Source organism: Chiloscyllium punctatum, chromosome 23 (assembly GCF_047496795.1).
Source record: "Chiloscyllium punctatum isolate Juve2018m chromosome 23, sChiPun1.3, whole genome shotgun sequence".
Lineage (NCBI taxonomy): Eukaryota > Metazoa > Chordata > Chondrichthyes > Orectolobiformes > Hemiscylliidae > Chiloscyllium > Chiloscyllium punctatum.
Genome location: NC_092761.1, coordinates 70,296,729 through 70,324,679, shown reverse-complemented (window position 1 = coordinate 70,324,679; position 27,951 = coordinate 70,296,729). Strand labels below are relative to the sequence as shown.

At 43.0% G+C, this 27,951-nt stretch overlaps 1 protein-coding gene and 1 long non-coding RNA gene across 13 annotated transcripts in view; one reads left to right on the top strand and one right to left on the bottom strand.

Moving 5' to 3' along the window:
* Positions 1–27,951, top strand: part of gramd1ba (GRAM domain containing 1Ba) — a 607,589-nt gene that overhangs the window by 466,268 nt on the left and 113,370 nt on the right. For 10 of the 12 annotated variants that reach the window (XM_072593157.1, XM_072593155.1, XM_072593154.1 and 7 more), the window contains 2 exons: positions 1,087–1,294; positions 20,103–20,123. In XM_072593157.1, coding sequence (XP_072449258.1) covers positions 1,087–1,294; positions 20,103–20,123 — 229 coding nt within the window. The remainder of the gene's footprint in view (positions 1–1,086; positions 1,295–20,102; positions 20,124–27,951) is intronic. The other 2 variants (XM_072593153.1, XM_072593152.1) reach the window with 1 other exon arrangement.
* Positions 1–27,951, bottom strand: part of LOC140494130 (uncharacterized) — a 111,797-nt gene that overhangs the window by 37,321 nt on the left and 46,525 nt on the right. The gene's annotated exons all lie outside the window — the stretch shown is intronic.

The window sequence follows — 27,951 nt, the reverse complement described above, 5'->3', positions numbered from 1 at the left end:
TGCCTACGACACTTGTAGACTCGCCAACTTTAAGGGCATTTAAATGGTCATTGGATAGGCATATGGACGAGAATGGAATAGTGCAGGTTAGGTGGACTTCAGATTGGTTTCACAGGACGATGCAACATCAAAGGCTGAAGGGACTGTACTGTGCTGTAATGTTCTATGTTCTGTATACATAGTTCATACAATGGCGTTTTTATGCAAGAGTGAAAATTGTTTTATTGATAATTTTGATTGACCTGTTCTCAACTGTTAACAGTATTAGTTTCACCCCATAGAGGCTGCGTAACCTAGAGAGTGAATACCTTGCTGCCCTTTATTATTGGGGAAAAACTACCTAAAAAGCAATGCCCTGAGAAGGGGAGGTGATGGGCTCATGGTATTATCACCAGCCTATTAATCCTGAGACGCTAACCTAGTTCTGGGGATTCAGGTTCAAATCCTGCCATGGTGGATGGTGGAGTTAGAGTCATTACTTTTAAGGGCAGCACAGTGGCTCAGTGATTAGCACTGCTGCCTCACAGCACCCGGGACCCCAGTTTGATTCCAGCCTTGGGCGACCGTCTGTGTGGAGTTTACACATTCTTCCCGTGTCTTAATGAGTTTCCTCGGGTGCTCTGGTTTCCTCCCACAGGCCAAGGATGTGCAGGTTAGGTGAATTGGCCATGCTAAATTGCCCATAGTGTTCAGGGATGTGTAGGCTCGGTGCATTAGTCAGGGGTGAATGTAGGGTAACGGAATGGGTCTTGGTGGGTTACTCTTCAGAGGATCGGTGTGGACGTGTTGGGCTGAAGGTTCTGTTTCCACACTGTAGGAATTCTAATTCTAATTCATGGAGGAAGACTACAGAACATATTTCTCTTGTGAGCTCGATCGCATATATACAATAGAATGTGCAAGCGGAAATGAAAGCTTACTTATTGAAAAATAAAGGTCAGAAACTTGTTAATCCCCTGGGATGCAGAACGGAAGGAATTTTATACTGATTAACAACTGAAAAGAAATGTTGGCACAAGGTCTGTAAGTGGCTATACACTTGCAGCTCTGATACTTTCTTACAAGATTCTGTCTTTTTGTCAACAGTACTGCCAGTAATTCTGCTCGGAGCACCCCAGCCTGCTCACCCATCCTGAGGAAACGATCAAGATCCCCAATTCCTCAGAACCTAGAGGGTGAGACAATGGTGGAGAAGGGTTCGGACCATTCCTCAGACAAATCACCTTCCACCCCAGAACAGGGTATCCAACGGAGCTACTCTTCCCAGTCAGGTCGAAGCAGCAAGAACTCCAAGGTGAGAGTGGGGTTTTGTGGTAAGAACCGAGGAATTAGTTGTGAAAGGAGGTTATGGGGTATCACTACTATGAAAAGATTTTATACCTTTATGTCAGTACTGAAGGCCCATTATTGAGCAAAATAGGTATGTGGTAAAAGCCTTACAAATAATCATTCTGAGGAAAGGCACACTTACATTGAAGAAATTAAGTTAAAATATTCAGAACTTTTTTTAGTCCTAATTGTTTAAAATTGCCAGTTAATATTTTAATTGTTTTTACAACTCCTAAAAGTAGTTAGCTGGTTTTGTTCAAAGAGATTCCCCTGGGTGCTGTACTTGTGTTCCTGTGAAATCTTATTCATTTTACTCATGTTTGTAGTTATTAATTGACTAATGTCCTGAATGAGTTTTCATATTTCTGATGTAATTTACAGTGATCTGGACCATGATCAAGTTTGTCTTTTATCATCACACCCAAATTGTTTGTTTCAAAGCTTTAGGGACTATTCACTGATTAATTTGATTAGGCTTCTTTAGATCTGTCTGAAACATTCAGAGAGGGCAAATCCCCATTGAATCTCCAATTTATGTTAAGGTGAATAATCTCAGATACATCAAAAGTACACAGGTTAAAATTTACTTCACCTCACTTGGATTACAGAGAAGAAAACCAGTCAAAATATCCAATCCTCACCAAATATTTTCCAGATACTTTCTAATCTGCATGTTCAGTGATGTTATTGCACACCTCTGGAACAAATGGGATTGCATCTGGGCTGCCTAATCCAGAGGTAGGCACACACCCACAGCACCTCAAGAATCATTGCCCCATTCCTTATGACTGCCTAGTTTTTAATGCATGTCAGGTGAAGACTGGATTGGCTTTAATGGCAATGCATTTCATAATTAAATAATCCACTGACACTGCTAGATTTACACAATTATCATTTGGACTGTTTATCTGTGGAAATATATCCTAACAGTTGAGTACTTCGGAGATTTGGGAGCAACCTAGAATTGGAGATCAGGCTAACCAATTGTACAAGTAAAAGCAAAACTGTCAATTCTGAAAATTATTTAATGCTTCCTTCAAAAGAAATCAAACGTTAAACTGTTTAATGAAGCGAGGATACCTCTAACCCTGGCAAAATCCTTGTAAAGTATTTTCTGAACCCTTACAAGTTCCACAACAACCTTCCTGTAGCAGGGAGAGAAGAATTGCACAAAGTATTCCCAAAGTGGTCTAACTAATGTTCTGTACAGCCGCAACATGACCTCCCAACTCTTATATTCAATGCACTGACCAGTAACGGCAAGCATAAACACCTTCTTCATGATCCTATCTACTTGTGACTCCACTTTCAAGGAGCAATGAACCTGCACTCCAAGGTGTCTTTGTTCAACCACACTCCCAGGACCTTACCATTAAGTGGTTAAGTTCTGCCCAGATTTGCCTTTCCAAAGTGCAGCACCTTATATTTATCTAAATTAAACCCCATCTGCCACTTCTCGGGCCATTGGCCCACCTGATCAAGATTGTGTTGTACTCTGAGGTACGCCTCTTGGCTGTCCGCTATATTTCCAATTTTAGTGTCATCTGCAAGCTTACTAATCATACCTCCAATGTTAACATTCAAATCAATTATATTAATGACCTATTGATCTATTCAGACCTATAAATTAGCGGTAGCAGAAATTGTAGATACCTACAACCTATTATTCTTGACTATGTTAACATTTTTCAGTTGACAGAAGAAAAATCAGACAGCTAGAGTTGTAAAGCAAGCAGCATTTTCCCTGGGACTCTGCTGGTTCAATAGTCTGTTAGATGTCTAGGCTCAAAACCAAACATATGTACTAATTTGTAATATGATCCATCCAGATGACAGGTTGTGTTCCCTCCAATTATGACATGGTTATTAGTTATTGATTTTTTTTATTAAGTGTCTTCAAATAGTTTTTGCACTATTCTGGTGTAGCAGCAACATATTAGTTTCTCAGGTAAATACTGAGACAACGTAGTTATTTGTAATACTTAAAGTCATGCTAATGTAATTATTATTAAGCTTAATGTGCTGTTCCTCAGTGTACCTATCCATATTCTGATTTTCCTCATGTTAGTTAGGTACTTGTCGAGTACATAGTATTTTTAAAAATTTCTGTTAACTTAAATTCGTAGATCTTCATTTCCAAATTGGTCATGCAGCTGCACTATGTTTATAACAAAAAAGGCACACAACTTCAGCAACCGTAGTCGAGAGGAAATTCTTTTTTTATAAAACATTTAAGACAGCTTCAGGAGCCAGAACTACCTATAATCCTTCAGCAGCTAAATGTGATTAATGAACACAGCCCTTGACGCCTTTCTCTGAGAATTTTGAAGGTAGCTTGTTCCATAGGGTAATAAGCCTGCTGAAAAACAAATCAATGATTTCTAACAAGAGAGTTTACTGATATAAGTTGTTATGATGTTAGGTATGGCTTAATTATAGATTTGTTGCCTCTGGGTTGGAAGCTTGAAGTTCAATTCCACTCCTGAGATTTGAGCGCAAAAATCTAGGCTGAAGTGCAATACAAAAGAATGGTACACTTTTGACATGTCATCTCTGAAAGAGACAATAACTAAATGCCGCATCTGTCCTCTCAGGTAAGGAGATGCCATGATACCATTTTGAAGATGACCAAGGAGTGCCATGGCTAATATATATTCCTCAAGTGACATTCCAAAAATACAGTTATCTGTTATTGTCACTGAGCTGTTTGTGGAATAATGTCTGTGTTATTTAACTTCAGGCATTCTTTAGTAGCAAAGGGCCCTAGATAAATTGATTTTTTTGTTTATTTATGGTAATTTTCTCTCTGCACGCTATCACTAAAAATTTTGATAATCTTACCCAACTTTGTAGTATCCATCTTTTCATAATACAAAAAAACTAAAAAAGCCATCTTAAAAACCTAAAATGTGCAACTACTTTAATATACCTGAAGAGAGAATACTAAAATAGGGATGACAGGGTAATGATTTGAATTTTTAATTTCTTGCAGATTAGCTTTGAAATACATTCTAATAGACTGTCTTGTCAGATTTTGAACAGTTTGTAACTAAGTACAATCAGTTTGATTTCTTTTCTGTCTCTGCCATATTTCCAACTTTTTTATATTTCTGATTTTTAAAATATTTCTTTCTCCATAGTTTCCCCAACCATACTGGACACATGATTGTCCTCTGAAAGAGTGGTAAGGTGGGAAATCAGTTCTTAGGCCTTTGCAAGGTCTCATCAGCTGAACATTTAGGAGATATTTAAGGATAAATAGGGTGATTTATTCTTCACTCATTAATGCAAATTATTTCTGAGTCTCTGTGATGAACTCCAAGACATTGATTACTAATATTCTTAAATATCATGCTTCCATTTGATGGGACACAGGAATACATATCAGCTGCACATTTGACCTCTTCATTTACATTGCATTTTAAGTTCACCCCAAACTTACCACTTGGTTCTATGAAACACCTGTCTGGACACAAAACAAAAACCCCCAATTTTATTTATAAGATAACTGGACGAAAACTTTGTTAGAAAATATCCTCCCAAATTAACAGAGTTTGGAATCTTTCCATTTGCAGTTATAGTGTTCTGTTGTATGAGATTCATGGTACCTGGTCCACCGTATGTAGGAGCAACTTTTCTGATACAACATTTTGCTCTTCAGTTCACAAGTTCGGCAACTAAGCACTTGGTGCTCTTGTGCACCTTTCCTGAGGAAGCATATAGAGTCATAGAGTTGGACAGCTCAGAAACGGATCTTTCAGTCCAATTTGTCCATGCTAACCAGATATCCTGAATTGATTTATTCCCATTTGACATCATTTGGCCTGTATCCCCCTCAATCCTTGCTATTCATTTACCCATCTAGATATTTTTAAAATGGATTTTGGATGTAGGTTTGCTCGCTATTCTGAAAGGTTCATTTCCAGACGTTTCGTTACCCGACTACGTAACATCTTCAGTGGGCTTCAGATGAAGCAATGCTGAAAATTCCTGCTTTCTATTTATATGTTTGGATTTCTTTGGGTTGGTGATTTTATTTCCTGTGGTGAAGTCACTTCCTGTTCCTTTTTTCAGGGGGTGGTAGATGGGTTCTAACTCGATGTGTTTGTTGATAGAGTCCCAGTTGGAATGCCATGTATCTAGGAATTCTCGTGTGTGTCTCTGTTTGGCTTGTCCTTGGATGGATGTGTTGTCCCAGTCAAAGTGGTGTCTTTCCTCATCCATATGTGAGGATACTAGTGAGAGAGGGTCATGTCTTTTTGTGGCTAGTTGGTGTACATGTATCCTGGTGGCTGGTTTTCTGTCTGTTTGTACAATGTATTGTTTGTTACGGTCCTTGCACAGTATTTTTGTAAATGACATTAGTTTTGCTCGTTGTCTGTATAGGGTCTTTCAAGTCCATTAGCTGCTGTTTTAGTGTGTTGGGTTTGTGGGCTACCATGATGCCAAGGGGTCTGAGTAGTCTGGCAGTCATTTCCAAGATGTCTTTGATGTTGGGGAGAGTGGCTAGGGTTTCCTAGAGTGGCTAGAGAATGGGAACCCAATGAACACTGTCTGCCGATTCCTTAGCAACAAACCTAAACAAGCAAATAAAACACGTCCAGAAACCCTAGCCACTCTCCCCTACATCAAAGACATCTCAGAAATGACTGCCAGACTACTCAGACCCTTTGGTATCATGGTAGCCCACAAACCCACCAACACACTAACACAGCAACTAATGAACTTGAAAGACCCTATACAGACAACAAGCAAAACTAATGTCATTTACAAAATACTGTGCAAGGACTGTAACAAACACTACATTGGACAAACAGGCAGAAAGCTAGTCACCAGGATACATGTACACCAACTAGCCACAAAAAGACATGACACTCTCTCACTAGTATCCTCACATACGGATGAGGAAGGACACCACTTCGACTGGGAGAACACATCCATCCTCGGACAAGCCAAACAGAGACATGCATGAGAATTCCTAGAAGCATGGCATTCCAACCGGAACTGTATCAACAAACACATCAAGTTAGACCCTATCTACCGACCCTGTGAAAAGAAACAGGAAGTGACTTCACCACAGGAAATGACATCACCACAGGAAATGACATCACCAACCCAAAGAAACCCAAACATATAAATAGAAAGCAGGAATTTTCAGCATTGCTTCGTCTGAGGCCCACTGAAGATGTTACCTAGTAGGGTAACGAAACATCTGGAAATGAACATTCCAGCTCAGCGAGCAAACCAAAATCCAAACCATTAACCTGAGCTACAAATTTTCTCAAAACTCACAAATACTTTTTAAATGTTGTAATTGTACCAGCCTCCACCACTTCCTCTGGCCTCACATTCCATGCACTCACTACCCTCTGTGAAAAGGTTGCCCCTTAGGTCCCTTTTGAATCTTTCCTCCCCTTACCTGGCTGAAGAGATACAAGCATTCTCCATTGCTGGGAACTCTGGCTTCGTGTATCTGGCCCTGAATGAAACAATGAACTGCACACCATTTCAGATGCTTCATGTCAGTGACTGGACCTCACACTGCAACTAAATTCATGACCTAGAGGAAAGGGAAGCTCACTGCTCACTTCACTGATGAGGACCTGAATAAATTTGTGAATGGATTGGAGGTTATGAGGGCAGTCCATTATCCAGCTCACTACCACCGAAGGCCACACCACCAGATACAGCAAGCCTGGAAACATTGTAGTCTGGGGCAGTGCTGTGTCCCAGTTCACTGTGTTCAGTGGAAATGAAGGCCTAGACATGTATAAAGAAGATCAATGATTTTCTGTGCTCCATTAAGAAAATTACCACCAACTTTGTGCAAATTCACATTCTAGCCCTGGTACTGTGGCCAAGCCCCATAGTATAATCAGACAAACCTCTTGATTGACTGTGACAATTCCCCTTACTCTTCATCTCACCAAGGACTACACCCTTTGACTTTCACACATGATTTTCTTAAAGCAGATGAAGTTTGTTTACCACATAACCTGCTGGCAATCCAAGCCCTCTGTTTCTTCCTCTCCCGCCAACCCAACCAGTACCCTTCTGCTGACCCACTCATTCGATTGGCTGAACTGGTACTCACCCTTCTCCTTCGAATCCTCTCACTTCTTCCAGACCAAAGGGTAGCCATGGGCACCCGCATGGGCCCCAGCTATTCCTTTGGATACGTCTTCTGCAGCTACATCGGCACCATTCCCTACCTTTTCCTCCACTACATTGATGACTGTATCAATACCAATTCATGCTCTTACGACAAGGTTGACCAGTTCATCAACTTCATGAACACCTTCCACCCTGACCTCAAGTTCACCCAGACTATCTCGGACACCTCCCTGGACCTCTCTATATCCATTTCCGGCGACCGACTCAACACGGACGTCTATTTCAAACCCACCAACTCCAACAGTTACCTGGACTCACCTCCTGGACAGCACCTCCTCCCACCCTGCTTCCTGTAAAAACACAATGCCTTATTCCCAATTCTTCCACCTCTGCCACATCTGCTCCCAGAATGACCAGTTCCACTATAGAACATCCTAGGTGGCCTCCTTCTTCAAAGACTGCAATTCCCTCCCACGTGGTTGACGCTGCCCTCCAGTGCATCTCCTCCACTTCCTACAACTCTGCTCTTGAATCCCACGCCTCCAATCGCAACAAGGAAAGGGTGTCCCCAGTCCTCACTTTCCAACCCAACAACTTCTGGATACAGCGCATCATCCTCCGCCATTTCTGCCACCTACAAACCGACCCCACCACCAGGAACATATTTCCCTCCCCACCCCTATCTGCATTCTGTAGAGAACATTCCCTCTGCAACTTGCTTGTTAGGTCCACGTCTCCACACCAACCCACGTCTCCACATCCAGCACCTTCCCCTGTCACTGCAAGAAGCCCACACCTCCCCCTTCACCTCCATCCAAAGCCCCAAAGGATCCTTCCACATCTGACAGAGGTTTTCCTCGATATATCCACACATATCTACGTTCGTCTGTTGTTCTCGATGTGATGTTCTGTACATTGGGGATAGGCAGAACGCCAACTTGTGGAATGTTTCAGAGAACACACGCATTAAACAACCCCACCGCCCTGTGGCCGACCACTTTAACTCCCCCCCCCTCCCACTCCGCCAAGGACTTCAAAGTCCTGGGCCACCTCCACCGCCAAACTCTCACCACCTGATGCCTGGAGGAAGAGCACCTCATCAGTTTCACCAGTTTGTTCATTTTCCTTTCCAAACGTGTCCCACGTCAAACCTTCCAACTTGGCACCGCCCTCTTGAACTGTCCTACTTGTCCATTTTCCTTCCCACCTATCCGTTCCACCCTCCTCTCTGACTTATCACATGCACCCCACCTTCATTTAGCTATCGCTCATTTATCTCTCAGACCCATTGAGCCACTCCCTCATTCCTGATGAAGAGCATATGCTCAAAATGTCGACTCTCCTGCTCCTTGGATGCTGCTTGACCTGCTATGCTTTTCCAGCACCACACTCTTCGACTCTGATCTCCAGCATCTGCAGTCCTCACTTTCTCCTGGCACATGCTGGTGTTGATATAGTACTGCGTCACGCAGCAACATGTCCACTTCCATTGTGATTTGTATATTTGAGTGTTCAACGCACCCCCTTGTCAAAGTCTGGCTGTATCTCTTTCGGTAATAAATGCAACGTAAGCCATAAGGCTGTCAGCTTGTTTCTGAGCATTAAAGATTCTGTGTGCTTAAAAAAAACACAGTGAACTACTCAAAGACTGGCATTGTCCAAGTGAGTGCTGAACAAGCTAAGAGCCATAAGATGCATCTTGTGCAGCTGATTGAGATGTGTGTGTATCCCAGCATAAATAACCCGGCAGAAACATGCAAATCATATGTGTACCCGAACCCCAAATTAAATTGGTATCTGGAGAGACCTGTGAGCAGGCATGATGATGTGGTAAGGATGTTGTTTTGCCGATGCCAACTTGTGGAGATGAAGAGCTAAGAAGGATTATGGCTGTGGCGTATACAGGGAAGTTATTGTGGAGAAGTATGGTGGTCTGACCAAGTATTTGGTGAGCTACAATTATCAGATGCCTGCTCTGATTCACATGTTGGGAATTTACAGTGTCTAGTTTCTCAGTGCCACAGATCAGGCAGCATCTGAGGAGCAGGACAGTCAATATTTCAGGCTTAAGCCCTTCATCAGCACTGTGGAGGGGAAAGGGTGCTGAGAGATAAACAGGAGTATGGGAATGGGGCTGAGGGGGAAGGTAGGTGGGATGGTGATAGATGGATGAAGGTGAAAAGTGATTTTGAGGAAGGTCAGTGAGGAAGATAGAGCAGATAGGTGGGAAGGAAGATATGCAGGTTGGTCAAGTCAGGAGGGCGATGCCAAGTTGGAGGGTTGGATCTGGGATGAGGTGGGGGTTGGTGAGATATGGAAACTTGTGAAGTCAGGGCTGTTCCCATATGGTTGTAGGGTCCCGAGGTGGAAGATAAGACGTTCTTCCTCCATCTCCTCCAGTTGGTGGGTGGCTTTGATTTGCTGGTGAGGAGGGCCAAGATTTGCATGTCCTTTGGGGAGTGTGAGGGGGAGTTGAAGCGGTTGGCCCAAGGAAACCAACTCTCAGTTCAGTCAGGGAACATCTCTGCTCCACACACACCAAACAACCTCACCGCCCTGTGGCCAACCACTTCAGCTCCCCCTCACACTCCCCAAGGACATGGAAATCCTGACACTCCTCCACTGCCAAATCAAAGCCACCCGCCAACTGGAGGAAGAGCATCTCATCTTCCACCTGGAGACCCTACAACCATACTGCATTAACATTGACTCCACCAGTTTCCAATACCTCTTCAGCCCCCACCTCATCCGAGATCCAACCCTCCGACTTAGCACTGCCCTCCTGACCTGACTATCTGTCTATCTTCCTTCCCACCCATCTGCTGCATCCTCCCCACCAACCTATCACAGTCACCTCCCACCTGCATCCACTTATTGTCAGGCCACCTACCTTCCCCCAAGCCCCATCCGCACCCCCCTCTTTATCTCTCAGCCCACTCGACCCTCCACATTCCCAAAGAAGGGTTTATATCCGAAATATCAACTCTCTTGCTCTCAACTGCCTAATCTGTTGTGCTTTTTCCAGCACCACACTTTTCAATTCTGACTCTCCAGTATCTGCTGTCCTCACTTTCTCCTCAATAGAATATGGACTGGATATGTCCAATGTGGCCATCTGATGTACAAATGACATTCAAAACCCTGACCAAATCCATGGACCATGTAATAACATCTTGCCAGCGATTTAAGTTTGAGGGTACACGCTGGAGTTACACTTGTTGTTGAGACTGGCATTGGACTGCTTAGGAAACGTCACTTTAAATCTGTGATGATAGCTTCTGATTCTGAAGTTGCATTAAAGGAAGGAAAGAAAATTGGAGGCGTTAGACCTGTTCATCTTGGAGAAGAGAAGGTTGAGTAGAGATTTGACAGAGGCACTCAAATTATTAAGGGGTCTGGACGCACTAGAGAGCGAAGAGTCTAGAACCTGGTGACACATTCAAGGTGAATGACCAAAGAACTAAAGGCGAGATGGTTTTATTTATGCAGCATGTAGTTAGGATCTGGAATACACTACCTGAGTGTATGATAGAGGCACATTCAATCACAACTTTAAAAGGGCAACTGCGCTATAGGGAAAATTTCCTGCGCTATAGGGAAAGGATAAGGTAGTGGTCTATCTGAATTGTTTTAATAGAGAACCACACAGATCTGTAATACCAACTAAACTCCTATACTGTCACCATTGTATAATTCTGTAAGTGCAACATTCAATACAGGAAATATCAACCAAATTTGAGCACCAGAGTTAGAATGTTGAAATTGGTCAGAAGAATCAAAATGGTTTTGACTAGTCATGATTACAATAGAACGTAAAATGGGGGCAAAATAAAAATTGAGCACTGGAATCAAGTCAAATGTTTGCCAAGTTGGAGTTAATATTGGAGATTTTTACTCTGATATTTCCTTGTTAATGCATGTATATCATTTTATTATGGATGCTGCTTACCAGTTTTGTAAATAAAAAGTTAAATCTTTCTTATAAACTAACTGTTACTGGGTGGAAGAAAAAGTAGGTTAATGCTAGTTTCACACACTGGTTTTCTATGAAACAGTGTGTACTGCTAAAGCAAGAAACACTATTTGTGGGATGTAAATATAATGTCAATGTATGATCCTTTCTGAGCGAAGTATGGAACATAGCATCACATCAAAGGTTAAAATATGACTGACCACTTCTCTTCATGGAAGTTTGGAGTGCAATCTCATTTACTAATCATTTGCTTGAACAGATGTTCACAGAATCACCCCACAGGAAATAGTTTCAATTTGACAGTAATGTGTTACTCTTTTCCCACAGCGTGTTTACTTTCTTGAAAAAAAAATGGAGCTGAACTCTTGTCCAGTGAGGAACTAACGTGTGCAGATCAGGAACGTTCCATTTTTAATTTGTATGAAGTTGGCTAATCTCAATTTTGGTAGTAGCTGGGATGCCACAATGGAACTTATTCCCCCCTTCATCTAGGGCATTTCTTTATCCTAATCACAGACATCACTGCAGGAATTCCTCTGTGTTGGTCCTGTGTTGATCAAGCATGTTCAACTGCTTGATCAATAACCTTTCCTCTTCATAAGGTCAGAAGTAGGGATAATCATTGATGATTGTACAAACGTTCTCAGATACTGAAACAGTCTGTGCAGCATGCAGCAAGACTTGGGCACCGTTCAGTCTTATGTCAGGTGACAAGAATCTAGAGACTAGCCATCTCCCCTTAAGTAAAAGCAAAATCCTCTGGGAGTCTGAAAATACGAAACAAACTCAGAGAATGCTGGATAAACTCAGCAGGTCTGGCAGCATCTATGGTGAGACAAACAGAGTTAATGTTTCAAATCCAGTGTGACACTTCTTCAGCAACAAAAAGAGAAATTGCTGAGAAAGCTCAGCAGCTCTGGCAGTATTTGTGGAGAGAAATCAGTTAACGATTTAGGATCAGTGACCCTCAGAACTACTGGAAGCTAGGAAAACAATGTTTTTCATACAGACGTGGTGAGTGGGAGGAGTTAGGAATAAATAATAGGTTGAGATATAGCCCAAAGAGAGAGAATAGTTGTAAGAACAAGGGAGTGGATAACAAGCAGCCGAGGAGAATGAATAGCTACTAATTGCAATAATTAGTGGCTAACAATGTGTTGTGTGTAATAGCAGACCATGTGATAACAAGGCCTGGTATGTGAGGGTTGAGGTAAGGACGTGGAAAAGGTGCCACAAACCTGAAAAATCACACACTAGGTTTTGGCACAACACTAGGTTTTGGTCCAACAGGCTTATTTGGAAGCCCAAGCTTTCGGAGCGCTGCTTCTTCCTCAGGTAGCTAATGGATAGGACTATACCACACAATTTATAGCATCTTTTGATCTGACGCCACGAGCTAGCTGATAAAAGAACATGGCTCCAAACGCTAGTACTTCCAAATAAACTGGTTGGACTATAACTTGATGTTGTGCAATTTTTAACTTTCTCCATCACAGCACCTCTACGTCATGTTAATAGCTGACAATGAGTTATGTGAAAAGGCAGACTATATGATCACAAGGCCTGGTGTGTGGGGTTGTGGTCTGGGGCGTGGGAAAGTTCAAGCCCTAAAGTTATTGAATTCGATATTGATTCCAGAAGGCTTTAGAGTTTCCAAGTGGAAAACGAGGTGCTGTTCTTCCAGCTTGCACTGGGCTTTGTTGGAGCACTGCAGCAAGCCTGAGACAGAGATGTTGGCCAGGGAAAAAGGTAGTGTGTTGAAGTGGCAGGCAACTGGAAGCTCTGGGTCTTCTATTGCAGACAGAATGTAGGTAATCTGCAAAGCAGTCACCCACTCTAGGCTTCATTTCCTCACATTGTGAGCAATGAATGCAGTTGACTAGATTGAGTGAAGTGCAAGTAAAGCTCTATTTCAATTGGAAGGTGTCTTTGGGCCCTTGGATACTGAGGACTGAGGAAGTAAACAGGCAAGTGTTACAACTTCTGTGTTTCAGGAGAGGGTGCCATGGGGCTGTGGAGGGATGTTGGGGATGAAGGAGGAGGGGACCAGGATGTCCTGGAGGGAACGGTCCCCACTGAAGGCTGGCAGGAGGAGAATCTGTCTAGTAGTGGCATCCCACTGGAGATGGCGGAAATGGTAGTGAATAATTCTCTAGATGTGTGGATGCTGGTGGAATGATAGGTAAGAACAAGGGGAGAAATGAAAAATCTGGAAAAACACAGCAGGCCAGGCAGCCTCCAAGGAGCAGGAGAATCAACGTTTCGGGCATAAGCCCTTCTTCAGGAATGAGGTTGGTGTGCCAAGTGGGCTGAGATAAAGGGTAGGGGGGAGGGGCGCTGGGAATACGATAGGTAGAAGGAGGTGAGGGTGATAGGCCGGAGAGGGCGTGGGGGCGGAGAGGTCGGGAAGAAGATTGCAGGTCAAGAGGGTGGTGCTGAATCCGGGGGTTGGGACTGAGATAAGGTGGGAGGAGGGGAAATGAGGAATCTGGAGAAATCTGCATTCATCCTGTATGGTTGGAGGGTTCCTAGGCGGAAGCTGAGGCGCTCTTCCTTCAGGCGTCGTGTGGTCAGGGTCTGGCGATGGAGGAGTCCAAGGACCTGCATGTTCTTGGCAGAGTGGGAGGGGGAATGAAAGTGTTCAGCCACGGGGCGGTTGGGTTGGTTGGTGCGGGTATCCCAGAGGTGTTCCTTGAAACATTCCGCAAGTAGGCGGCCTGTCTCCCCAATGTAGAGGAGACCACATCGGGTGCAACAGATACAGTAAATGATGTGTGTGGAGGTGCAGGTGAATTTGCGATGGATATGGAAGATCCCATTGGTGCCTTGGAGGGAGGTTAGCGGGGAGGTGTGGGCGCAAGTTTTGCACTTCTTGCGGTTGCAGGGGAAGGTGCCGGGAATGGAGGTTGGGTTGGTGGGGGGTGTGGACCTGACGATGTGGTCTCTCCAGAACGCTGATAGAGTGGGGAGGGAAATATATCCCTGGTGGTGGGGTCTGTTTGGAGGTGGCAGAAATGACGGAGGATGATACTATGTATCCGGAGGTTGGTGGGGTGGAAGGTGAGGACCAGTGGGGTTCTGCCCTGGTGACGATTGGAGGGGTGGGGTTCAAGGGCGGAGGTGCGGGAAGTGGAGGAGATGCAGTGGAGGGCATCGTCGACCACGTGGAGGAGAAATTGCGGTCTTTGAAGAAGGAGGCTGTTTGGGTAGTGGAATTGGTCCTCCTGGGAGCAGATACAGCGGAGGCGAAGGAATTGGGAATATGGGATGTTGTTTTTACAGGGGGCAGAGTGGGAGGAGGTGTAATCTAGGTAGTCGTGGGAGTCGGTCAGTTTGTAGTAAAAAGAACAAGGGAACCCTATCACTATTGTGGGAGGGAAGAGAAAGGCTGAGGGCTGAACTGCAGGAGATGGATCAGACCCAGCTGAGGGTGTTATCAACTATGGTACTGGGAAATCCTCAGTTAAGGAAGAAGGTGGATATTTCAGTGCCCCCCCCCCCCCCCCCCCCCCCTTGTTCAAGTTGGCATCATCAGAACGGATGCAACAGAGATGGAGGAACTGGGAGAATGAAATAGAGTCTTTACAGGAAGCAGGGTGTGAAGATGTATAATCAAGAATAAAGTGGTGCTGGAAAAACATAGCAGGTCAGGCAGCATCCAAGGAGCAGGAAAATCAGCGTTTTGGGCAAAAGCCCTTCATCAGGAGTCCTGATGAAGGGCTTTTGCCTGAAACGTCGATTTTCTTGCTCCTCTGATGCTGCCTGACCTGCTGTGCTTTTCCAGCACCACTCTAATCTCTAGCATCTGCAGTACCCACTTCTGCCCTGTGAAGATGTATAGTCAGGTAGCTATGGGGGTCGAATGGCTTTGTATTGGATATCTCCAGGAATGGGAACAGAGATGTCGAGGAAGGTAAGGAAGGATTCAGAAGTGGACCAGGTGAAGGTGAGAGCAGGGTGGAAATTGGAAGCGAAATTGATAAACTTTTCCAATTCCAGAGGTGAGAGGGAACTTGCAAGATGATATCATCAACTTACCGGGAAAAAAAGTTGTGGGTGAAGGTCAGAATACAACTGGGACAAGGAAAGTGTCATGTGTCCCACAAAGAGACAGGCATAAATGGGGTCCATGTGAGTACCCATGGCGGCTGCTCTGACCTGAACAAAGTGAGAGGAGTTAAGAGTGTTTAGGATGAGGACAAACTTGAACAGGGAGAGGAGGGTGGTGGTGGATGGGAATGGTTCAGGCCTTTTTTTTCCAGGGAGAAGCAGAGAGCACTGAGACCATCCTGATGGGGGTAAATGTGAAAAGGGATTGCACATCCATGGTAAAGAGGAGGTGGCTGGAACCCGAAAACTGGATATTCTGAAACTGGCGTCAGAGGAATCATGGATGTAAGTGAGAAGGGACTGGGCAAGAGGAGAAGAAATAGTGTTGAGGTAGAAAGAGCTGAGTTCTGCCTGCTCCTGCCCTGTAGAGACAATAGGTCCAGTTTATGGATTTTGGGAAGGAGGTAGAAGCGAACTGTGGGGGGGGTTTGGAGACTGAGTTTGGAGGTAGTGGAGGGGAGATCACCAGATGAAATGATGTTGATGACAGTAGTGGACACAGTGTCCTGATGTTCCGTGGTGGAGTTATGATCCAGGGAGCGATAGGAGGAGATATCTGAGAGCTGGCACTCAGGTCTGCAATGTAGAGGTCATTCTGCCAGACACCAGCAGCACCATCCTTGTCAGCAGGCTAATTACAAAGTCAGAGTTGGATATGAGAGCACGGAATGCAGTCGGTTCATGGGGAGATCAGTTGGAATGGGTGAGAGTGTAGAGAAATTGAGGCGTCCAGCGTGACTTTGACAATTCTCAGTGAACAGGTCAAGTGCAGACAAAAGGTCAGAGGGATGAGTTCAGGTGGAGGGATAGTGTTGGAGGTGAGCAAAGGTGTCTTCTTCAGAACTGCCCAAAGCTCCCCATGACCATTACTGAACCCTGTATCATCAACATTCTCGGGTTACCATTGAACAGAAGTGTAACTATACCATCCATATAAATACTGTTAATAGCAGTTTCAAGTCTACATATTTTGTGAGAATTCACTTCCTGACACCAACCCAATAAAATGCTGTCAACTGTGTATACAGGATTCCAGTCAGGATTGTGATGGAATCCTCTCCACTTGCCTGGATGAGTGCAGCCTAGGAAGCATGGCACCGTCCAGGACAAAGCAACCTGATTAGCACTCCATCTACCAACACAAATATTCACTCCCTCCACTCAGCACACATGGCAGTATAGGTTACCATACAAGATGGATTGGGTTAGTTTGCCAAGCCTTCTTCAACAGTAACTAATAAATTCACACCTACCACCACCTAGAAGACAGCAGGTGCATGAGGATGTCATCTTCTGCAAATTAAGCTCCACGTATTGCACCATCCTGATGTAGATATCACCATTCCTTCATTGTCGATAAAACCTGGAACACTTTTTCTAGGGGAGGTGATGGCCTAGTGGTATTATTGCTGGATTGTTAATTCAGAGACTCAGGTAATATACTGAGGACCAAGGTTTGAATTCTGCCATGGCAGATAATGGAATTTGAATTCAATAAAAATCTGGAATTAAAAGTCGATCAATGATTATAAAACCATTGTCCATTGTTAGAAAAACTCATCAACTGCTATTCTTACCTGGTCTGGCCTGCAAGTGAATCCAGACTCACAGCCAAGTAGTTGACACTCAACTGCCTTCTGGCCAACCAGTAGCCAGCAATATCCTCATTCAGTGAATAAATGAATAAAAACACTGTGTGTGTAACTACATCGTATGGACTACCATGTTTTAAGAAAGTTGCTGGACACTACTCTCTCCAAGATAAGTCAAAATGGTAAATCAGAAATGCTCCCATACTAATTACCGATGTTGAAATGAAAACACATTTGTACAAGTTAGCTAAGGATACTTTGGTTGTTATCCTATTCACAGAAACTGGTTAAGTCACTGACATTGATTAGATTACCTACAGTGTTGAAACAGGCCCTTCGGCCCAACAAGTCCACAGCAACCCTCCGAAGATCAACCCACCCAGACCCATTCCCCTACACTTAACACTCTGGGCAATTTAGCATGGCCAATTCACCTAACCTGCACATCCTTTGGACTGTGGAAGAAACCAGAGCACCCAGAGGAAACCCACGCAGACACGGGGAGAATGTGCAAACTCCACACAGACAGTTGCCCGAGGCAGGAATTGAATCCGGGTTCCTGGCGTTGTGAGGCAGCAGTGCTAACCACTGAGCCACCGTACTGCCCTAAATAAAATCATACCACATCCAAGGATGCTGATTCAGGCTTTACTACAGACATAATAGAGTAGTGTAATGATTACTTATTCAGCCAGTGTGAAGATTTAGATTATAGAATCCCTACATTTTGGAAACAGGCCATTCAGCCCAACAAGTCCACAACAACCTTCGAAGAGCATATCACTCAAACCCACTCCCCTACCCCATCTCTGTGACCCTGCATTTCACATGGTTACCAACCTAATCTACACATCCCTGGACACTATGGGCAATTTAGCATGGCCAGTCAACCTAACTTGCACATCTTTAGACTGCGGGAGGAATTGGAGCGCCCGGAAGAAACCCACACAGATACCAGGACAATGGGCAAGCTTCACACAGACAGTCGCTCAAGGGTGGAATCGAACCTGGCTCCCTGGCACTGTGAGGCAGCAGTGCTAACCACTAAGCCACCTTCTGTGTTGTTTTAATTCTTGGTACTAATTGACAGTGTAGTTTTATGGTAATAGCCAATTGGATTATGTGATAACCTCTTCACAATTGGCAAGATTTCAGTAGAACTCTCGAATATAAATATACTTTATTATCTTGTGAGTCGACTCGAATTTATAGATTGATATATCTAAATTCAATCAAGGCCTTCCAAAGCAACTTAGATAATTGTCTGAAGCCAAATATTTTGCGGGGTGACAAGGAAAAGGTTTGGTGTCATTGTGGGTGAGTTGTTCTACCAGAGAGCTGGCTCAGATATCATGACCTCTTAAGTGCTGTAACCATTCTATAAAGAAACAGCATGATAAATATCTTAAATAATCTGAAACATAGCTTTCAATTTCTCAGAACCTTCTAAACTAAATGCAATAAGTTCTCCATTTTCGAGGGCTATAGGTTTTCTGTCGGTAATTATTTGCCCTTACTATGACTGTTTATCCTGTGAAAACTTGAATAATTTTGTGCTCCTGTCATAATCAAGATCAATCTTATGCTTCCTCAGCACATTTCAAAGGATTATTGTCCATTGATTAGTATGGTGTGATTTTTCTTTGCTCCTCTTATCTTGTGGGGAGAGGATTGAGTTGCAGGAAAGTTTTCTTGTGATGAATCCCCAGCTGAGATGGGAAACCAAGCTTGGAGAAGAGTTTAAACCCTTTTGTGAATCAATTAAAGATATTGGGGGCAAACTTAACCTGCCCATTGGTAACTGCTGGATCAGCGATGATGCTGATTTTACACTCTGTCCAATTTTACTCTTTGTTAATGTCAATGTGAATTAATGTTGGGTGGGTTGCAAAACTAGCATTCAGCGAGTCAAGTGAATTTTCCGTCTGTTCAGTTAGAATGACCCACTTAAATTTTGAACCTTCTCAAGGGCTGATGAAACAAAAGCATTTAATTTGCAATTGAATAATTTTCTGTATGATTTACTTGCATTTATAATTTTCTACACATTTCAAAATTTCATGCATCCACCTCAATGCTGTTTCATGCATACGTTAGGACGATTCTGAAGTTGTTTGGGCGTAGGATGTCAGTTATCACCAAGTAATAAGCTTTTCCCAAATGTTCGACATGTTACTCTTCTTCATGTATCTGCAATGATTTTGCATTCTAGTTAATTGCTGTGTGCTCACATTAAATCTTATTTCTTTTTCTAAAACTTGTGGAAAATATTGTGATCTTGAATCTGTTCTGCAGTGACACAAATCCTGTTGGTGCTAAACAGTGATAACTCCTCTTCCAAATATTTAATGTTAATATTTTTTGTTCAAAAGCAAAAGAAAGCCTTGCATTCAAAAGCATTTTTCATTGCCTTCGCATGTCTCAAAGTGCTTTCTAGCCAATGAAGTATTTTTCATGTGTTATCCTTTTGTAATGTAGGAAACCCATAATGGCAGGTGTATTGGAGATGCACCAATAAAATTAAATCTTTCACTCTGCCACTTAGTGGTAGTTTTTACTGAGCTTCTAGAAATCTGCATACAGTATAAATAAATTGACATTTGTACACTTGCACTCCTGCAATGAAAGTAATCATTTTGAACACTAAGGCATACCTGACCAATTATTATAATTAGGTAACGAATAGCACTAGGCAAAGGTGAGGATCTCTGGATTGAATGTCAAGCTGTAATACAAATATTTAATCAATTCACTTTATAAGTATATGTTTCACATGAATATGAAGTACTGCACCCAGTATAGCTCAGAATAATGATTCCCATGGGTTCAATTAGTTAATGGAACCAGTACTGTTTTTGACTTTTTAACCCACTAACATCTTGGTTTTAAAGTTCAATTTCTAAGTGCTTTTTTTCCTTAACATTTCAACAAATTTTATGTTGTGATTTCTTTGTTTTCTTCTGTGCATGCTCTGTCTCTACTAGTCTCACAAGCGACTTTCAAAAGTAAGCATTTTCTTTTCTGTTTCCTTACTAGACTGTGGTTTCTGATTGCATTCTTTGTACTGTTACATATCATGCACAAATACATTGACTATCTAAGTCAGTCAGCAGCTTTCTTGGTCCAAGCTCTTTCTAAAGCAAATCTCTTTTTCTTTTGTGCTAAGACCTATTAAAAATGAACGCATTTGAAAATGTGCCATGAATGTAGACACAGGCTTAATTAGGGTCAGGTTGTCCATGATCAAATTGTGGAATGACTGAAGAATTGGTACTTCTAAGTGTGTACCATCATCATCTCATAATATCCATCTTAATGTTTTGAAGTGTGCCTCTCCTACAGATAACAAAATACATTTTCAACAATAAAACATAAAAATAAATGAACTTTTTTTTTCTAATAAAATATCTGGCAAACTACTTCTAAAAATAAATGTTATCTTATACTTCAGTCTTTTGAGTTCAACTAAGGTGATGAAACAAAACTAGAAATCTAAGATGAAAATACAAAATACTGAAAATACACAGCTAATCAATTAGGCAAAGACAAGTTATAATGTGTGTGTACTTGTCATCACAAGGTATTTCTCTGCAAAGATCCTGGCTGAGCAGTTGTGTATTTCCTACATTTTCTGTATTTTGTTTTAATTTGAATGCTTGTAAAGAATTATTCAAGAGGAATGCAACAGTTCTGCATTTGCTCTTTTACACCTTTTATTTCAAATGTTAATTTTCACAATCAGGGTTTTGTGTTATTGTCCTGTCCTGTTGTTTTTTTTAAGCCAAACTAGAGGACCTGAGTGCGCACACAAATCTTCATGATTAATGTGCGTACGTTGGATTATTAATAACTTTCTTTTGTTTCTGCTTTTTTTGTAAGCTTTCAAAGACATATGCTTGAAAACTAAAAGGAAAAATTCTCACCTTTTGACGCAAGAAAGTCATTCTCTGAATCATAAATTGAAATAACAGATAACATCTGGTTTGGCAACATAATAAAACTTAATCAGTGATACAGCTGACAAATTTGATAATTAACTAGTTTGCCTAAACCTTGTAGGGATTCTTGTGGTGTACTGGTAATGTTCCTACTTCCGATCCAGTAGGCCCAGGCACAAGTTCCACCTGCTCCAGGGATGCATCACAACAACTCTGTAATGGTTGATTTTAAAAATGCTGTTTCCCTAAACCTTGAGATAAAACAACAGCTATTTGCTATATTAAATAATGCATTTGTTTTGTTGAGTTGTTTAAATTGTACTTTGCGTCACTTTCCTCCTGGTAACTTTGAACGATTTGGCAAATGCAGACAGAACTTTACACCAACATTAATTTCACACTTGTAGCTAAATGAACATCAGAACTAGGAGCAGGAGTAGGCCATCTGGCCCATTGAGCCTGCTCCACCATTCAGTATGAATATGGTGTTTTGTTTTTGTGGCCTCAGCTCCACTTTCCTGCCCTCTCCCCATAACCCTTAATTCCTTTACTGTTCAAAAAAGTATCTATCTTAGCTTTAAAATCATTCAATGACGAAGCCTAAACTATTTCACTCAGGGAATTCTACAGATTCACAACCCTCTACAATGCGACAATAATTTTTTACAAAATCCCCTGTGCATAAGTAAGTTTGCAACAAAATATTGAATCATTTGTCGAACATTTTGCTGGCAGTAAGGAAACTGGAATGATGAATCGCTGACCGCGCTAAAGTTTTAACTTTAGCAGAATTTTAACCTCTTTCTCGATCTTCTCAAACCAAGTGACGAGGAATAATGTGCTATCTCCTAACTTGATCCAGCTGACTGCAATTTTAAATACAGACAATAAATTTATCCTGGTCAGTTACATCATGGCGGGTCTGTAATTTTAACTCAACATGCACCTTAACACCTATTTAGTGCAACCCTGTGATGTGTTTGTGAGAATATTTGTAGCTCGGGTGCTTGTTGTTGTGGTTTTGTTCAGTGAGCTGGGAATTTGTGTTGCAGACGTTTTGTCCCCTGTCTAGGTGACATCCTCAGTGCTTGGGAGCTTCCTGTAGAGCGCTTCTGTGATGCTTCCTCCGGCATTCATAGTGGTTTGTCTCTGCCGCTTCCGGTTGTCAGTTCCAGCTGTCCGCTGCAGTGGCCGGTATATTGGGTCCAGGTCGATGTGTTTGTTGATAGAATCTGTGGATGAGTGCCATGCCTCTACGAATTCCCTGACTGTTCTCTGTTTGGCTTGTCCTATAATAGTAGTGTTGTCCCAATCAAACTCATGTTGCTTGTCATCTGTGTGTGTGGCTACTAAGGATAGCTGGTCGTGTCGTTTCGTGGCTAGTTGGTGTTCATGGATGCAGATCGTTCGCTGTCTTCCTGTTTGTCCTATGTAGTGTGTTGTGCAGTCCTTGCATGGGAATTTGTACACTACATTGGTTTTGCTCATGCTGGGTATCGGGTCCTTCGTTCTGGTGAGTTGTTGTCTGAGAGTGGCTGTTGGTTTGTGTACTGTTATGAGTCCTAGTGGTCATAGTAGTCTGGCTGGCAGATCGGAAATGCTCTTGATGTCTGGTAGTGTGGCTAGACCTTTGGGTTGTGGCATGTCCTCGTTCCATTGTCTTTCCCTTAGGCATCTGTTGATGAAATTGCAGGGGTATCTGTTTTTGGCGAATACATTGTATAGGTGTTCTTCTTCCTCTTTTTGCAGTTCTGGTGTTCTGCGGTGTGTTGTGGCCCTTTTGAACAGTGTCTTGATGCAACTTCTTTTGTGTGTGTTGGGGTGGTTGCTTTCGTAGTTCAGGACTTGGTCTGTGTGTGTGGCTTTCCTGGAAACCTTTGTGGTGAATTCTCCGTTCGGTGTTCTCTGTACCATCACGTCTAGGAATGGGACTTGGTTGTCCTTTTCTTCCTCTCTAGTGAATCGGATTCCTGTGAGTGTGGCGTTGATGATCTAGTGTGTGCTTTCTATTTCTGTGTTTTAATGATTAAAAGGTGTCATCTATATATCTGACCCAGAGTTTGGGTTGAATTTGCGGTAAGACTGTTTGTTCTAACCTTTGCATTACCGCTTCTGCTATGAGTCCAGAGATAGGTGAGCCCATGGGTGTGCCGTTGATTTGTTCATATATTTGATTGTTGAATGTGAAGTGTGTTGTGAGGCACAATACTTAAACTACTGGACCTGTGCCTCACAACACACTTCACATTCAACAACCAAATTTATGAACAAATCAACGGCTCACCCATCTCTGCACTCATAGAAGAAGCGGTAATGGAAAGATTAGAACAAACAGTCTTACCGCAAATTCAACCCAAACTCTGGGTCAGATATATAGATGACACCTTTGTAATCATTAAAACACAGAAATAGAAAACACGCACCAGATCATCAACACCAGACTCAGAGGAATCAGATTCACTAGAGAGGAAGACAAGGACATCCAACTCCCATTCCTAGACGTGATGGTACAGAGAACATCTAACGGAGAATTCACCACAAAGGTATACAGGAAAGCCACACATACAGACCAAGTCCTGAACTACGAAAGCAACCACCCCAACACACACAAAAGAAGTTGCATCAAGACACTGTTCAAAAGGGCCACAACACACTGCAGTACACCAGAACTGCAAAAAGAGGAAGAAGAACACCTCTACAATGTATTCCCCAAAAACGGATACCCCCGCAATTTCATCAACAGATGCCTAAGGGAAAGACAACAGAATGAGAACATGCTACAACCCAAAACTAGTCACATTACCATACATCAAAAACATTTCCGATCTGCCAGCCAGACTACTATGACCACTAGGACTCATAACAGCACACAAACCAACAGCCACTCTCAGACAACAACTCACCAGGACAAAGGACACGATACCCAGCATGAGCAAAACTAACATAGTATACAAAGTCCTATGCAAGGACTGCACAAAACACTACATAGGACAAACAGGAAGACAGCTAACGATCCGCATCCATGAACACCAACTAGCCACGAAATGACACGACCAGCTATCCTTAGTAGCCACACACGCGGATGACAAGCGACATGAGTTTGATTGGGACAACACTATTATTATAGGACAAGCCAAACAGAGAACAGTCAGGGAATTCTTAGAGGCAGGGCGCTCATCCACAGATTCTATCAACAAACACATCGACCTGGACCCAATATACCGGCCACTGCAGCGGACAGCTGGAACTGACAACCGGAAGCGGCAGAGACAAACCACTATAAATGCCGGAGGAAACATCACAGAAGCACTTCACAGGAGGCTCCCAAGCACTGAGGATGTCACCTAGACAGGGGACGAAACATCTGTAATACAAGTTCCCAGCTCGGCGAACAGAACCACAACAATTGCCGAGCTTGCTGAAGTACATAACCAGTAGTTTAAATTTTATTCTATATCCAAGGTGATATTTTGCCTGTCTACACTCTGTGTCTGTGGAACATGCATTGCCGATTGCTTGTTACAGAATGCCCTGCTTTACCTGGACCATCTCTGACACCTCCCTCCCTTTCCTGGACCTCGCTATCTCCATTAATGACGACCAACTTGACGCTGACATTTTTTACAAACCCACTGACTCCCACAGCTACCTGGATTACACCTCTTCCCACCTTCCCTCCTGCAAAAATGCCATGCTGTATTCCCAATTCCTCTGCCTCTGTTGTATCTGCTCCCAGGAGGACCAGGTCCACCACTGAACGCACCAAATGGCCTCCTTCTTTAGAGACCGCAATTTCCCTTCCCACGTGGTTAATGATGCCCTCCAACGCATCTCATCCACATCCCGCCCCTCTGCCCTCAAACCCACCCCTCCAATCGTAACAAGGACAGACCCCCCCTGGTGCTCACCTTCCACCTTACCAACCTTCGCATAAACCACATCATCCGACGACATTTCCGCCACCAGGGATATATTTCCCTTCCCACCCATTTCCGCTTTCCGCAAAGACCGTTCCCTCCATGACTACCTGATCAGGTCCACGGCCCCCAACAACCCACCCTCCCCTGCCACCGCAGGAATTGCAAAACCTGTGCCCACACCTCCTCCCTCACCTCCATCCAGGGCCCCAAAGGAGCCTTCAACATCCATCAAAGTTTTACCTGCACATCCACCAATATCACTTATTATATCTGTTGCTCCCGATGCGGTCTCCTCTACATTGGGGAGACTGGACGCCTCCTAGCAGAGTGCTTTAGGGAACATCTCTGGGACACCCGGACCAATCAACCCCACCGTCCTGTGGCCCAACATTTCAACTCCCCCTCCCATTCTGCCGAGGGCATGCAAGTCCTGGACCTCCTCCACCGCCGTTCCCTCACCACCTGACGCCTGGAGGAAGAATGCCTCATCTTCCGCCTTGGAACACTTCAACCTAATGGCATCAATGTGCATTTCAACAGTTTCCTCGTTTCACCTTCCCCCGCCTCACCCCAGCTCCAACCTTCCAGCTGAGTACTGCTCTCATGACCTGTCCTATCTGCCTATTTTCCTTTCCACTTTTCAACTCCACCCTCCTCTCTGACCTATCACCTCAATCCCCACACCCATTAACCCATTGTACTCTTTGCTACCTTCCCCCACTCCCCCCTCATGTATCTCTCCACTCTGCAGGTACCCTACCTCTATTCCTGATGAAGGGCTTTTGCCCGAAACGTCAATTTTCCTGCTCCTCAGATGCTGCCTGACCTGCTGTGCTTTTCCAGCACCACTCTAATCTAGACTCTGGTTTCTAGCATCTGCAGTCCTTGTTTTTACATAATGTTAGGTACATTACTCAGAGGGAAATGTGTCTGGGTGGGTTACTCTTCGGAGGTCAGTGTGGACATGTTGGGCCGAAGGGGGAGTCTAATCTAATCTTACAGAAGCAAAGCATCTTGACATCACCCTTGATTGGCCTAACTTTTAAATGTTTAGTTCCTGTGTTCTGGACTTGCAGGTGGAAGAAATAATTTTTCAACATATCCTATGAACTAGCTCAAAACTCAACTAGTTCGTACCTCAGCCTTCTAAACTCAAGAAATTATAAACCTAGCCAGTATTAAGTATTTACATTATGTAACAATTTAAACCCTGATGTCATTCTGTCCGAGTTTAGACGTAAGGCCATTTTCCCAAATGGTGATTATTTTCTAATCAACCTTCTCAATAATGCTGTTAGATCCTCTGCAGCAGGTGTGACTTGAATCCAGACCTTCTAGTTAGAGCTTGGGATATTACCACACGGCCACAAGAGCTTTTGCTGAATGTGAATGAATCCCACTTATTAAAATCACCTGGGTGACTGTGATGAATTGCCATTCTTTTGGTCACATATTTCACCACCCTACCCCATCCTATTTCCCTCCTGACCACGTCTCTCCTATGAGTTATAGTCAATCGTAATCTCTTAATCTGGTGGGAAATTAATTCTGTTTCTTAAACATGACCGAAGCAGGCTAGCTGCGAAATGGTGAGGACCTAATTTCCATTCATCTGTGTGTTTAAAGACCTATTTCCTCAGTTTATTTCTCAGAGGAAACTGAATTGAAACTGTTGCATTTTCACAGCCATCTCTAAATTTGAACATTGACATGATAAAATAATATGTAACAAATAAATACATCTGTGGCAATAAACATGGTATTGTTTGGTGTTCTGTGTACCTTCACAATCCCTTTAATTTCAGATTCTTGTATTTGCATGTGTTTCCTTGTATTAGAAATTGCACCACGCTTGACCCCAACATTCTTTGTTATGGAAAGGCTCACATTCTCCTTCACGCAATACAATCTAACTGTAGTAATTCAAAGCCATCTTTGTACTAAAAATAATGCATTAAGTGGTGACATTTCACAAGAAAGAGAATGTTAAAAAGTTTGCCTTATTGGTAATTTGTATTAATAACGTTAAGATGAGTAGAGATGTGAATAATTGTACAAATTCCTTGCATTTCATTTTTGTTAAATTCATTCGGATGTTTTATTCAACTGTTTGTCATGTCTATAAAACAAAACTGTTCTACAGACATATTTTCTTTCATGAGCTTGGATAATTGTCTGAATGGCAAAAGAAGTAATTCTTCAAAGAGCTCTGCCAATTGTACCACCTTTCCATGACTCACGAGAGGTCACTACATCATCCAAATAGACTGCGCAATTTGTTAATCCAACCACAACTCTGTTCATGAGTCTTGGGAATGTGGCTGGTGCTTTCTTCATTCCAAACAGCATCACTTTGAATTGATATAGCCCATTTGGAGTTAGAAATGCAGAAACTTCTTTCACTTTCTCTGATAGAGCTACCTGCCAATAACCATGCAGTAAGTCCAACTTTGTGATGTAAGTGGCTTGTCCAACTTTCTCAAAGCAGTCTTGCAATCTTGATATTGGGTATGAGTCTGATTTTGTTCTGGCATTGACATTTCCAATAGTCCACACAAAATTATTGAGTCCCATCAGGTTTGGGAACTAACATGATTGGCAAACTCCACTTGCTCTGACTCAGTCTTCATTGAGCATCACATCCACTTCCTTCTGGACCTGTGTGGTTTTGAAAGGATTAAGTCTGTAGGGGTGTTGCTTCAGCGGAACAGAATTCCTACGAACATAGAACATTACAGTGCAACACGAGCCCTTTGGCCCTCGATGTTGCGCCAACCTGCAAAACCAATCTGAATCCCATCTAAACCACATTATTCCATTATCATCCACATATCTAGCCAACCACCATTTTAATGCCCTTAAAGGTGGTGAGTTTATGACTGTTGCAGGCAAGGCATTCCACGCCCTTTCTACTCTCTGAGGAAAGAACCTAACTCTGACATCTGTCCTATATCTATCACTCCTCAATTTAAAGC